This window comes from Heteronotia binoei, chromosome 10 (assembly GCF_032191835.1).
Source record: "Heteronotia binoei isolate CCM8104 ecotype False Entrance Well chromosome 10, APGP_CSIRO_Hbin_v1, whole genome shotgun sequence".
In the NCBI taxonomy this organism is placed as follows: domain Eukaryota; kingdom Metazoa; phylum Chordata; class Lepidosauria; order Squamata; family Gekkonidae; genus Heteronotia; species Heteronotia binoei.
This window is the reverse complement of record NC_083232.1, coordinates 98,774,040-98,787,913: the sequence shown is the minus strand read 5'-3', so window position 1 is coordinate 98,787,913 and position 13,874 is coordinate 98,774,040. Positions and strand designations below refer to the sequence as shown.

Here is a 13,874-nt window from a genome sequence, read left to right as displayed (position 1 = left end):
AAACCTCTGCTGGCCCACCAAATCCCACTATTGGCGCTCCCAGTCCTCCTGGAGCATCTGCTCCTGTCTAGCTGGGGGGAGGAGGCTCAACAGCACAGGAAGATGGATATTCTCACGCAGTTTTCGTTTTGGCAAATGGTGACATAAATATATTGGGACAAATCAGTGTAACCATTTGCCAAACTAAAATTGCATGACAAAGCAACACAGTTGTTCTAAGCAACACACTTTCAGAACATACTGAATATGCCTCAATATAACTGCTGCACAGCCCCTATGCTCACAAGGTCAGTCTTGCTGGCATACAAAGAGGAACTGTCATTGGTTTCAAAAAGCAGCCATTAAGAAACTCTTCAAAGACTGGCTCAAGACTCTATTTGGCTTGGGCAGATGCCAGACTTTAATGGCATAACATTTGTTCAAGAAAATAGATCTCCTTGTGACAAAGTGAGTATTTCTAAGAGCAAGATAGGTGGGATTTTAACTTTCAAAATCTGTTTATTTATAGACCCCAAAGTATAAATACCAAACCAGAAAGTTTCAGACAAATCAAACTTGACTCAAAACATTTTGTGGAAAAAAAAAAATACAGGTTGTCAAGCCAAGCCCCCCTAAAAATCCTGGGTCAGCTTGCATAATAAGCAAACTATGGATAGCAGAGAAGTCCACTTGGCAAAGGCAAAGTACGGAGCAACCTAAGGCAAACATTATCGTTTCAGTGGATATGCTTATAAAGTCAGTGTTGCTTCAGTGCTGTCATCAGGCACAACTGGAGACGGGACCTAGGGCCACTGCTCTCCTGAGTTCTGTGAGCACAGAGGAAACAGGAACGGAAGAAAATGCTGCGTCCGTCACTCTGCGGTGATTTTCAGTTCTTTAGGAGTCTTTCTTGGCTGCCTACAAGAAATAAATTGTGAATGAGGCAACCAAACCCTCCAGCCACAAAAATAAAAAAGAGAGGAGACTATTTCATCTCCAGAATAAAGCTGGAGTCCAGCGGCACCTTTAAACTCAACAAAGTTTAATTCTGGGTAGAAGCATTTGTGTGTACCTCACATGAAAGCTTATACCCAGAACTGACCTCCTCTTTATGGGAAGAAAGTCAGGGCAGTGGGTAGGGCCTTGACGGCTTCTGATTGCAAGAATGTTCTGTGTGGAGCCATTCGTCTTGTGATCACCTGAACAAAAGCAAGTGCATAAGCAAAAGCAAGTGAGTAAGTCTTGCAGCCTTTAAGTTGTCTCAGGAGAGGCTGAAGCATCACGATCCCGCCTAATGAGTCATCAGCAGAGGGTCCTGAAAAGGCAGATTCTCCGGCCCACTCTGATTTCTAAATCTGAATATAATGAGAAACTATAGGGATTTCTAAATCTGGCTATCAGAAACTGTAGAATTGGGTCCGCCCAGCTTTTCAGCTGCTCCAAAAGGAAGGCGGCATCCCTTCAACCTCTCCAAAAGGCTAGGCCGAGAGGCAGGGGACATGCGCGTCCAAAAGCCACATGGGTTTTAGCACAGAGGGAACTGCGCAAGACTGAGGGGAAAAGCTGGATGAAGACAATCCAGCATGAGTATTAAATTCTCCCAGCACTGTTTTAAAATCACAACAGAAGCTCAGATAGAATGAAAAGACACCACAAATCAGGAGAGCCATGAACTGAATAAGCAGAGTTGAGAAAAGCTTATAAGAGGCAGGAAAATTGACTCTGAATGGGGGAAGCCTTGCCCTCATGAGAAGTTCAACATGGGGGACGGGGGGTGAGGAAAGCATCAATAAACATCAGATGGAAGAAAAACCAAGGAAAAAACTGGACCATTAGAAACCAAGGAAGGAAAGGGAACTTGCACTGAAACTAAATGCTGGTCTTCACTATGGAAGGCAAAAAGGAGGACGGTGTTGGAAGCAGCTCATGCAATTCTCTGGAAGAGAAACGAGTCAGATAAACGTACAGAGCACAGGTCTACCAATGATTATTAACTGTGATGACTAACAGAAGGATCCGTACGTCCACATTCTTTATTCAAAGTGTGGCGTGCCACTGAATTTCCACAGTGGGGAAGAACTACGACCTCCTTGCGTGCTTTCTGGTGGTTTACAGAGAAAAAAATGGAGCCTTGGCCTTTGCACGTTAATTGCCACAGGTGAGACATAGATAATTCACACACAGATCTATCTTACTACAGAAATACTTTCTCTGCTTGATATAGAGTGTCAAAGAGATATTACCAATGTCCCAAACTTTGTGACTCAAGAAGCTGAAATCTGCCACAGCCCTGATACCTTCTCTCTCTGTCTAGAGAGCTTTCACCTGGGCAAGATGGCGATGCCCTCCCCTCTCCAGTTTTAGTGGGGGAGATATAAAGAGACTCCCGTGAAGGAGACAAGCTGTCCACGTGGCACCAAAGAGGAGGAATCAGTTGAACATGAACCATTTAATTGTTGCTTTTATCAGGAGATTTGCTTAAATATAATTCCCCCTCCATTTAATAATTATGCAGGTTATTCTGATGTCTTATTCATCTTAAAGAAGCTTTTAATGGGTGCTAACTAACAGGTCGCTATTAGCTGCGCTACATTTTTCTCAGCAGCTTGTGGAATTTGTCATGCAATTATTTTACTGTATAGCTTTCAATTCTGACTTGTACTCGTCACTGGCCAAATAAGTACATTGAATTGGAAAAAAAAAAATACTGTCTCTTTTTTTTGTGGCAGGTTGACCCTGTCAGTTCTTTCCAATGCCTGCGCTTTGCTCGCCCTCTCTAAACTTCCCGCTTTGGAGTCTCCCAACTCAGGGGCAGCTGCCTCTTCGGCAGGCAAATATTGGGAACCATCAAGATGTACCTGTGTAGCACTCAAATGAGTCATGTACAGATCTGTGGACTGGGCCTGGATTTAACACTGGCCTTCGGAAGGAGATCTGCAGTTCTATTCTAAAATAAGGCAGGGAGAAGGGGAAGGGGTTGCTGCTACGTCTTCCCTGCCTCAGGGAAGCTTTCTTTTATGGTTCCCATAATATTTTGGGTGGCTGAGATGCTAAACCTCTGCTGCTTTGAAGAACCTGGTTCTGGCTCTGCCTGGAGCACGATCCCTTCCCCCCGCCCCCGCCCCACAGTGCCTTGCTGCCTCCACCACAGTACAAGAATGACTGGCAAAGTAACAATACCAGCACTTTAAAACTATGTAATCAGTGGTGAGGAGCCCCGTGGCGCAGAGTGGGAAAGCTGCAATACTGCCGTCCAAGCTCTCTGCTCACGACCTGAGTTCAATCCTGGCAGAAGCTGAGTTTAGATAGCCGGCTCAAGGTTGACTCAGCCTTCATCCTTCCAAGGTTGGTGAAATGAGTACCCAGCTTGCGGGGCGGGGGGGGGGGGGGGGAGTGTAGATGACTGGGGAAGGCAATGGCAAACCATCCCAGCCTGCTGTGAAAATATTGTGATGGGATGTCGCCCCAGAGTCAGGAATGACGGGTGCTTGCACAGGGGACTGCCTTTACCTTTTTAATCTGTGGTGAAGATAGTATTGGCTTACCTGTATATCTGCAAAGGCCAAGACATTTATGATGGAGTGGGCAATGAGGTTGTCGGGCTCACGAGCATCGCGCTGTAGATGTTAGAGGCGACCACAAGAATGCAGAGGAGAATGGGCCCAATGATGGCTCCTTCTAGCCCCAGGTAATACGCTCCACCTGCCACGGCCAGCCCAGTCAAGTAGGGATGTCCACCTCTGCCATTGCAACACACCAAATTAAAATGCAGCAGTGCTCATATCCCCACCCAAGCATATGAACATATGAAGCTGCCTTATACTGAATCAGACCCTCGGTCCATCAAAGTCAGTACTGTCTTCTCAGACTGACAGCGGCTCTCCAGGGTCTCAGGCTGAGGTTTTTCACACCTATTTGCCTGGACCCTTTCTTGGAGATGCCAGGGATTGAACCAGGCTTCTGTCCTTGCAGACCACTTAGAACAAAACACTGAGCATTTGTTTCCACGGTATTCCCCGAAGCCCTAAATCAAGCAGGATTCCCCAACACGCTAGCCTCGTTGCAAACACTCCATGCTCTGTTGAGAGCTTTGCATAAGCAACGTAACGGGCCTGTTCAGAGGAAGTTCTGCACACAGTGTGGTTTTATTAAAATGCTTTCAGACTGCCTTTTTCTATTTTAAAAAAAGAAGTTTGCCGTATGTATATACTACCATCTAGAAAATCACTTCCTAAAAACAACGTTTCATATAACCTCTACTAGCCAAGATCAGCTGACTGGTTGAATATCTGCCTCATATGTGTGAACAAGGTGATACTGTTTCATGCAACAGGCACAACAGTGGCTCACAGCCTATGAAAATATGACACAAAACTGTTCACAATTTCACCAAGCTAGCCCCAGTATCTTGCATCAATAGATAAAATGGTACGATGAGCATTATTAATATTTCAGCGGGCCTTTCCCAGTACAAATCAAAAGCTACATTGAAATATTTACCCTGATATATCTGAATAAATGGCTGTGTCTACAAAATAAGTCGGCAAGAGATGGCACACCAAAAGGAGCAGCGCCTTACACCCTTCTCCTTGAACCAGCCAGAGGTCTAGGACTGCAGGGACGGCTGCCCAGTACGTTCCCAGAAAGGGGACAACGCCAAGGATGGCTGCCAGAGCTAAGGAGGAACAAGGCAGGAAGTTAGAAATTTAACACACAGCTATTCCACGAGAAACGGACGACTGCAAGAATCTATGCTCCTGTCTAAGCACATCATTCCATTTAAACCTACAGGATCATTCATTCATTCATTGCACCTATCTCCTGCCCATGGATGAAGGAAATATGTAATTAAAAACCAGTTAAAGAAAGCAATTAAAAAAAGCAAGATGGCAGCAAAGAAATGTACATTGATCCAGATAGTCCAGTGTGCCTCCTGTTAGAGTTTGGCAGGCTAGTAAGAACCTGCAGGTTTATTATGGGCAGGGGTGGCGGAGATGGTGGAGACGGCTGCCACCTCAACCAAAGGACATTTGGATGGAGGCTATAAAGTTTTCAAAGTCCTTGGCGGCTTTTAGACATTATCTTGATTTTAATATTCTAAGTAGATATTTTGAATTTTGAACACTGCTGGGTCAGGAACTGACAACGGAGACAAAAAAAAAATGTGAGGAAGGTGACACCACACTACGCGCTCACCTCCACCGAGTGAGTGGTTTTCTTTCCGTATTTTTCGCCAAAACATTTTATTGATTTTGTGCTCCTGCGTGATGAATTAATGTCACTGAAAATTGTTTTTCGCTTTTCTGACGCTTTTATGCTCTTCTAGCAGAACCTATGACCCTCTTACGAAAAGACGTTATTTCTTTGTGACGAGCAAACCCCAGGGAAATAGCCATACAGCACAAAAGGCCAGGAATTTATACTAGAGAAAGGGAGGGGGAGGGCCTTTTACTCTGGACCTTCTACCAGCTCTTACTACTGACTGAAATGGTTTATTGGTTGTGGACTAGGCCAGCTATATGACCAAGAAAAAGGAGCCAACGGAAGCAGGGAGGGACACTGAAAAGAAGATTCTAACTTGCACCTCACAGTAAAAGCCCATCATGGCTACAGGCTGTGGAAGAGACCTCCCCCCTCTCAGCACACACTCGCCAGCCTGGGGGTGATAGAGGGTTACCTAAAAATACACAAGCTATATAGTGTTACTTTTTCTTGCCGCAGAATCACAGCCAGTGTATGGCAGTCCCTTAGGGTTTTCAAGGCAAGAGAAATTCAGAGGCTGTTTGCCATTGCTTGCCTCCGCCTCATGGCCCTAGATCTATTCCTGGGAGGTCTCCCATCCAAACACTAGTCAGGGCTGACCTTGCTTTGCTCCTAAGATCTGATGAGATCAGGCTAGCCTGGGCTACCCACATCAGAGGACTTTATTTTCTATTGCAGTACAAATATGCTTAAATCCTTAAGAAACATATATATACTGGACTTGGTATAAAAATGGCTTATGGTTACGGCGACTTTTAGTATGAGCTTTTGTGTAAGAAGCATCTAAATAGCAGAAAGAAATATTGACAGAATATTTTACATCTGACCTTTTCCTCGGTGATGCAGATTGCCTTGATTTACATCAAAGCCGCCTTGTTAGAAAGCAGTTTAACGCATACAAAAGAAACAGCATTTTTCTTTCTAGCACAAACACAGTGAAAATGTAACCAACATCTGCAGAAATAAAATCTTTTTGAAATCAATGTTTTTAAGACCATCGCTTTATGAATTCCTAAGAGTTTGATTCATTTTTTATTCATTATTCATTTCATTCCACTTATTTGTACCCATAGAGATTCGTTTCGGGCTAGGAAGGAACATTTTTAATGTATTAAGCATAATGCAAATGCATTTCCAGAATGGTAAACAGAACTCTCAGTACAACGTTTACCCCATTCCTCTGAGCACCTATATAAAATCTTGTGCTAAAAATATCCACTACTAAAAGTGAATACTGTGTCAAAACACCCCCCACACCACCAATTTCAGTTCTTACCTGAGGGTATGAAGACAATGTTAATTCCAAAGATGGTATGAGTCAGCCACGTGTACAGTCCGTAGAACCCAGCCATTTTGAGGGACGCGTCAAATACACCTCTAGAAGGATAAAAGAAATCCTAATAAAATCTACTGGCTGATTTGTGTCTTCAAAGGTGCTACAAACAAACAAGCATATCCAGTTCCTTAAGGATCTAAGCAAATTGCTACTACTAATAATGCTAGTGTCAATTTGTATCCTGGACACAAGAAAACAGGTTGCTTACCTGTAACTGATGATCTTCGAGTGATCATCTGTGCAGTCACACACATGGGTCTTGCCGCAAGCAATGGATCCATACCTCAGAGTCCCCAACAGCTCACCTAGAGTGGTTTTTGGCACGCTTTTCCGCTCGCCCTGGGGAGCAGGCATCGACTGCGCATGCCTGGAGCGAGTGGGAGGTGCCCTTCCCACTCAGTTTCTTCCAGCCGCTACTGACAGTCTACAAAGGTAAAAACCAAGGCAGAAAAAGCCAGCAGAGGGGAAGGCTGGGTGGGCGTGTGTGACTGCACAGATGACCACTCGAAGATCATCAGTTACAGGTAAGCAACCTGTTTATCTTCATCATGGTCTCTGTGCAGTCCCACACATGGGTGACTAGCAAACTGAAAGTCAAAAAGGAAGGTGGGTGCTGGCAAGAAAAAACATTTTCATACTTACAATGCATGCATGCACTCACCTGGGGTGATTTCAGTGGAAGATGGACCTGAGGGCCGCTTGGCCGAAGGAGGCGTCCCATCTGGCATGAACGTCCAAAGCATAGTGTGAGATGAACGTGGATGGCGAGGACCATGATGCAGCAGCACAGACGTCCTCTAAGGAGACGCCCTTCAGAAAGGCCGAGGAGGTCAAGACTGCTCTAGCCGAGTGAGCCTTAAGGCCTTCAGGTAAAGGTTGCTTAGCAACTTCATAACACAACCGGATTGCAATGGATACCCACTTAGAGAGTCTCTGGGTAGAAATTTTGCATCCTCTTTAGGATTGCCGTAGGCCACAAACAAGTTAGGGTCCTTACGGAAAGATTGTGTACGAGAGAGGTAAAAAGACAAAGCTCTTCTGACGTCGAGGGTATGTACAGCTCTTTGTCCAGAGTCCTTAGGATTAAGAAAAAACGTGGGCAATGAAGTAGAAGTTGAAAGATGAAATTTCGATACAACCTTGGGTAAGAAAGCAGGATCCGCTCTCAGGACCACTTTGTTCCTATGAAAAACTGCATAAGGTAGGTCAGAGCGGAAGGCACACAAGTCACTGGCCCGCTTGCCAGAAGTGAGAGCAACCAACAGGGCAGTTTTCCAAGAAAGAAGATTGAGGTCCACAGTACCCAAGGGTTCAAACGGGGGCTTCATAAGTTGTGCAAGAACTAATGACAAACTCCAAACTGGCACAATCGGTTTGATAGGAGGGTGAAGGTGCAACATGCCCTTGAGGAATGACTTGGACAGTCTATAGGAGAAAACAGTCTGACCGTCAATAGGCTCATGGAAAGCAGAAATGGCTGAAAGGTGAACCTTTAAAGAGGAAAAGCTGAGACCCAACACCTGTAGAGACAGCAGGATCAAAGGGAGAGGTACAGACTGTGGATCAAGTTGTTGAGAGGATGCAAAAGAGCAGAAGCGCTTCCACTTGCACTGGTATGAGCGCCTGGTGGAAGGTTTTCTGGCATTCAGGATAACTTCCACTACTCTCGGAGGTAAAAATGTGGCCGAATTCTCCATGCTGTAAGCTCTGGAATTTGGGGGTTGTGGTGCCATACCTGGCCGTGATTCTGGGTGAGGAGATTGTCTGCCAGGGGAAGGCGGCGATAAGTGTGATAGGACATTTGAAAGAGTCTCGTGAACCACGGTTGCCGTGGCCACCATGGCGCTATCAGTATGCAGTTTGTACTGTCCCGAACAATCTTGAGTAGAGATCGGGTAATTAGAAGGGTTGGTGGAAAAAGGTAATGAAGAGGACCCCTCCAACTGTGAAGGAAAGCATCGTTGCCTCTCCTGGTATAAAAGAGAGAGCATTTCGAATTGTCCTTTGTAGCAAAAACATCTACTCTTGGAATCCCAAAGCATGCAAAGATGCGATGCAAGTAGCGTGGATTGAGGCATCATTCATGGTCATCTATGTGAATCCTGCTGAGAGAGTCAGCCAACACATTCTCTATCCCTGGAAGGTGAATGGCAGTCAGGTAGATGCTGTTTTTGATGTAGCAATCCCAAAGAACTATGGCTATGCAGCATAGACGGACAGACCTGGTCCCGCCCTACTTGTTCACATAAAAAAACTGTGGCCATATTGTCAGTTGTGATTTGGACATGCCGGTTGGTTACAGATGGAAGAAACAATTGAAGAGCCCTGTGAACAGCAATAAGTTCTAGGCAGTTTATATGCATAGCCCTCTCGGGCGCAGTCCACAGACCCCTGACAGTCCTGTCCTCTAAGTGGGCTCCCCATCCCCACTTGGAGGCATCTGTAGTCACGATGACAGGAGGAGGATGAAGAACAAAAGGCATTCCGCAAAGTAGATTGTCTGGTACTGTCCACCAGACAAGGGAGAGCTGAACCCTCTGAGGTACCGTGAGAACGGTATTCTGTGGTTGGACGTGTGGATGGTAGGCATGAACAAACCAAAGCTGGAGCAGCCGCATACACAATCTTGTGAAGCGAAGAACAGAGGTTGTTGCAGCCATGAGGCCCAGAAGACTTTGGATGGTAATTGCAGGTTGCGTTGGGGCACGTATGACCTCCTGGGCCAAGGACAGAATAGTGTGGGCGCGATCCCTGGGAAGAAAAACGAGGTTAGGAGAGGTGCAGAGACAAGCACCTATAAACTGTAGGTCCTGTGTTGGGGTGAGGTGAGATTTGGTAGCATTCACACACAGGCCCAAGGAGGCGAGAAGAGAGAGAGTTGTTTTGAGATTCTTCGCCAGTTGATGTGCTGTGGGAACGATGAGCAACCAGTCATCTATGTATGGGAACACCGGAATGTTGCGAAGATGCAGGACAGCTGCCACCACTGCCATGCATTTCGTGAACACCCTTGGGGCAGTGGACAGCCCGAATGGGAGGGATCGATACTGGAAGTGATGTTGTCCCATGGCAAAGCAAAGATATTTGCAGTGCTGAAGTCTGATGGTCACGTGGAAATAAGCATCCTGGAGATCTAGGGATGCCATCCAGGAATACTGCAGAATGAAGGGTAGGATGGATTGGACGGAGATCATTCTGAATTTCTTGTAGACTATCCACTTGTTTAGTCTCCTGAGATCCAGAATGGGTCTCTTGCCCCCGTCCCTCTTGGGCACTAGGAAATATCGTGAGTAGAAACCTATCCCCTGATGGTGAGGAGGAACAGGTTCTATGGCATTTTTTTGGAGCAAGTCCAGAATCTCTTGGTTGAGATGAGGGGATGGTGGAGTAACAATGAAATAGTGGCAGTGAGGTGGCAAAACGAACTTGATTGCATAAGCTAGGTGGATTATGGTGAGCACCCAAGAGTCCTTGGTGATTGAGCTCCAGGTTGGATAGAACGGGAAGAGTCGTGTTTGATAACAGGGATTCAGCTGTTGGGTGAGATGTAGAGGGGAGTCAGAGATTGCTTGGCTGGCTGGGAAGACTTCTTTGTCTGTTGAGAGCGTGGCCTCTGTTGAAAAGGTTGTTTTTGCTGAGGAGTTTTCCTCTTCCAGTAGTTGGATTGTTGGCGCCTCTGAAAAGATGGTCTCCAGAGCTTAGGTCGGTTGAACTGTTGAGAGGCTGGCTGAGAGACTCCAAGGTGCTTCACCCTCTTGCGGCCGTCATCTACCAAAGTGAGGCCCTCATCAGTGGAGGCATGAAAGAGGCCATGGCCATCAAAGTGTGGGTCTTCGATCTTTTGTTTGATGTCCGGTTGCAGGTTTGTGGATCTTAGTCAAGCGTGTTGACTCAGTGCCACGGATGATGCGAAAACTCTAGATGAGCAGGAAACGGCATGTCTGATGGTGTTTATCTGCTGTTAGGAAATTCTTGAGAGCTCGGAGACTAAGTTGGATGCGACTCTCTGAGCAGTTTCAGGGAGAGAAGGAATGAGAGAAGTAAATTGGTTGGCGAGATTAAATGTATATGCAGAAAAATAAGCTAGGTAATTGTTAAGTTTAGAATTAGTAGAGGCAAGATTGTCGATTTTGCGAGCCAAGGTGCCCAACTTCTGGCCCTCACGATCAGGAGGAGTAGGAAGTCTGGATGGTTTGGCTTTAGTTGCAGAGTGCACGATGATAGAGTTTGGAACAGGATGGGAGGCTAAAAATTTGGATTCTGGAGCGTGTACTCTGTACAGAGAGTCAAAGCACTTTGAGGTAGGTGGAGTCGAAGCAGGTCCCAGGCCTCACGCAGTCCCTCCAAGTGCACTGGCAGCATAGGTAGGAGTGACCCTGCTGGGAAATCCACCTGAACCAGATCGTGGACTATGTCAGAAACCTTGGGTGAGTCCGAAGGAAGAGTAACATTCAAGGCCTCAGCCATAGTAGTAATCAGATTAAGGTAGGCCTTTGAACCGTCTGATGGAGAGAGACGGGTTGGATGTGTGGAATCAGAGGCAGGAGAGCCAGGAGGATCTTCAGAGTCAGAAGAGCCAGAATTGTCCCTGTCGGATTGGGATTCCTTGGTTGCGGGAGAGGTTAGAGGCTTGGTAGGTGCAGATGTGGATGCACGGTCCTCGGGAGATTTAGACTGTAATTGCAAGGCAGTCGAAGTCATGGCCGATGCAGAGGTCGTGGCCAGAGCCAAAGATATGATGGCAGAAGCTGTTCGAGGCATATAAGATTCCCGGTACCGAAGAGGTTCACGGACTCGAAGGGGTTCACGGTCTCGAGAAGAGAGATACTCCAGGTCTCGGGTTCGAGAGGGCTCACGGTACCGAGGAGATTCGAAGTCACGGATTTGATGTGTTAATACTTCACAGTCTCTGTGAGACGCGACATCTAATTCACGGTACCGAGTGGCGGTAACCCTCATCTGAGGGGGAACGAGAGTAGCGATGGTAGACTCGACGGTGTCTGGGAGATGGAGATCTGGAGACTGAAGAATACTCATATCAACCCCTCTGGTAATAGTCCCGGTACTCACAGTAGACTGGAGAACGTGAATGGAAATCACGTCGAACCGGTGAGCGAGATCGGACATGTTGGGTAGAAACCTGTGTTGAAGACTCTCTGTTCAGAGGAGAGACTCCAATGTCTCGAAAGGATCCTGCCTGTAGCAAAGACCGGGGATGCTCCTGAGAGAAAGTTGGATCCGAACGCGGGTCGGGTTCAAGGATGTGGAACGGCATCACACTATGGACCGAGGGCAAACGAGATCGGACCGGTATGACCTCGACTGCAGCTGGAGAGCGAGGAGTGAGATGAGGCATGTTGGAAATGATGTCGGAGGGCGCCGAAAGCTCTGGTGGAACGAGAGGTTGGGTTGGAGTCGAGTGGGTAGAAACTGTTAGTATTATGTAGCCTGCTGTGAAGCATGCTAGATCAAGAACTGTCAAAGTGACAGCTAATCACATGACAAGAGTCACAGGACTATTCAACCTGGCTGATGTAAGAACTGGCAATATCTGGACCTGTCCAGAGGAGTCATCATGAGTCAGCAGTTTACCTGATTGGTGGGCAGTATTATATAAGCAGCAGAGTACCAGAGTGGTTTTTCTCTCTATGTATATGGGTTACTGGCGAAGCACTTTGCTACTCTGGACTGTATCTGTATATAACTTCACTGTAAATACCTGTATAATACACGGTTTCTTATACAACCAAACTGATGTGTTGGCTCTTCATATCTACGTTCCTATTGCTAAGGCAAGTTGCTGCTTTGGTCTACCTGCACTCAGCGCATGCTCCTGCCGTCAGAAACCGACGCCATAGTGGTCAAAGTGGTAGCCCTCGGAGAAGTTGTCGGAGTCGACCTTGTCGGATCACGAGATTTCTTTGGAGCCGAGGCCAATGGATCGGTATGGCGAGACTTCTTCGAAGCCTTGTGGCTGGTGTCGGAGTGCTTGGATGCTCTCTTGTCGGACTTATGCTTTTTTTGGAGTTAAGGAGCAGCCGACGCAGCCGAATCTCCCACTAGGTGTGGGGGAGGGTGGCGAATCAGAGCTGGGCATAGCCCGGAGAGATTTTTCGAGCAGGAAACTTTAAAGTCTAGCCGCTCAATTTTTTCACACCTGTTTACCGAAGTTGGAGCAATGGGGGCAAGTATCTACCCGATGAGCTTCACCCACGCAGAAAAGACAGTAAGAGCGTCGGTCTGAAGTAGGGATTTTAGATCCACACCTCCGACACTTTTTGAAAGTAATTTTCCCTTCCATACACTCCGGACAAGGGAGAGGAGGGAGGGGAGAAAAACAGGCAAATTAAAGCGCAGAAATAAGGGCTTTCAAAAAACATTTTATGAAGAAAAATGACAGAAGAATGGAGATAAGAGAAAAAGGAGAATACGATACCAAACAGGAGAAGACGAGCTGGGGAGAGAGGAACGCAGCAAGGTAGGTGTTGTCCGGGTGGCGGAAAGGAAGAAACTGAGTGGGAAGGGCACCTCCCGCTCGCTCCAGGCATGCGCAGTCGATGCCTCCTCCCCAGAGCGAGTGGAAAGTGCGCCAAAAACCGCTCCAGGCGAGCCATTGGAGTCTCCGAGGTATGGATCCGTTGCCTGCGGCAAGACCCATGTGTGGGACTGCACAGAGACCACAATGAAGATCTTGAGGCTCCTAAGGTAGCAGCAGAAACATATGCATGGCGGCACAGGTGCTGAGCTCTCTAAATAAAGGCCAAAATGCAATGACTTATTGCTCTGCTGAAATTTGCATTCGGGATCAGTTTAATCCATGCTCAGAAAGACAGATGTTGGCTGATTGGGGCTAAGACACAACACCATAACTACGGTTGCCAACCTCCAGGGAGCACCTGGAGACCTCCTGCTATTGTAATTGATTTCCCGATGACCCAGATAAATCCCCCTGGAGAAAAGGGTTGCTCTGGAGAGTGGACTCTATGGCATCACACCCTGCCAAGGCCCCTCCCCTCGTGACCCCACCTTCCATCCCCAAAGCTTGAGGAACTTCCCCACCCAGAGCTGGGAACTCTGCCATAACGTGCTTTATGATGTCTCATGAGCTGTCACATCTGGATGCTCAAAGCTTTTTGCCATTTCAAGGACTCTTTCCTCTTCAACAAGTTCTCACATTCATTTTCTGTTTGTTTCACTTATCTGAGGCCTCCTCCAGCTCTGGTCATAGCTGTGCTGCTTCTTACATCTTTAGGTAACTAAGATATCTAAATAATCCTACGGCATTTTTGTGAAATCT

The 13,874-nt window shown here is 46.8% G+C and overlaps 1 protein-coding gene across 1 annotated transcript in view; it reads right to left on the bottom strand.

The window, feature by feature from the left end:
* Positions 1 to 473: 473 nt before the first annotated feature.
* The window catches only part of TMEM245 (transmembrane protein 245), a 71,434-nt gene continuing 58,033 nt past the window's right edge, over positions 474 to 13,874 (bottom strand). Inside the window, exons 14-17 of the mRNA XM_060247828.1 lie at positions 6,518 to 6,618; positions 4,480 to 4,654; positions 3,525 to 3,719; positions 474 to 897 (exon numbers count right to left, since the gene is read on the bottom strand). Coding sequence (XP_060103811.1) covers positions 3,551 to 3,719; positions 4,480 to 4,654; positions 6,518 to 6,618 — 445 coding nt within the window. The 3' untranslated portion in view covers positions 474 to 897; positions 3,525 to 3,550. The remainder of the gene's footprint in view (positions 898 to 3,524; positions 3,720 to 4,479; positions 4,655 to 6,517; positions 6,619 to 13,874) is intronic.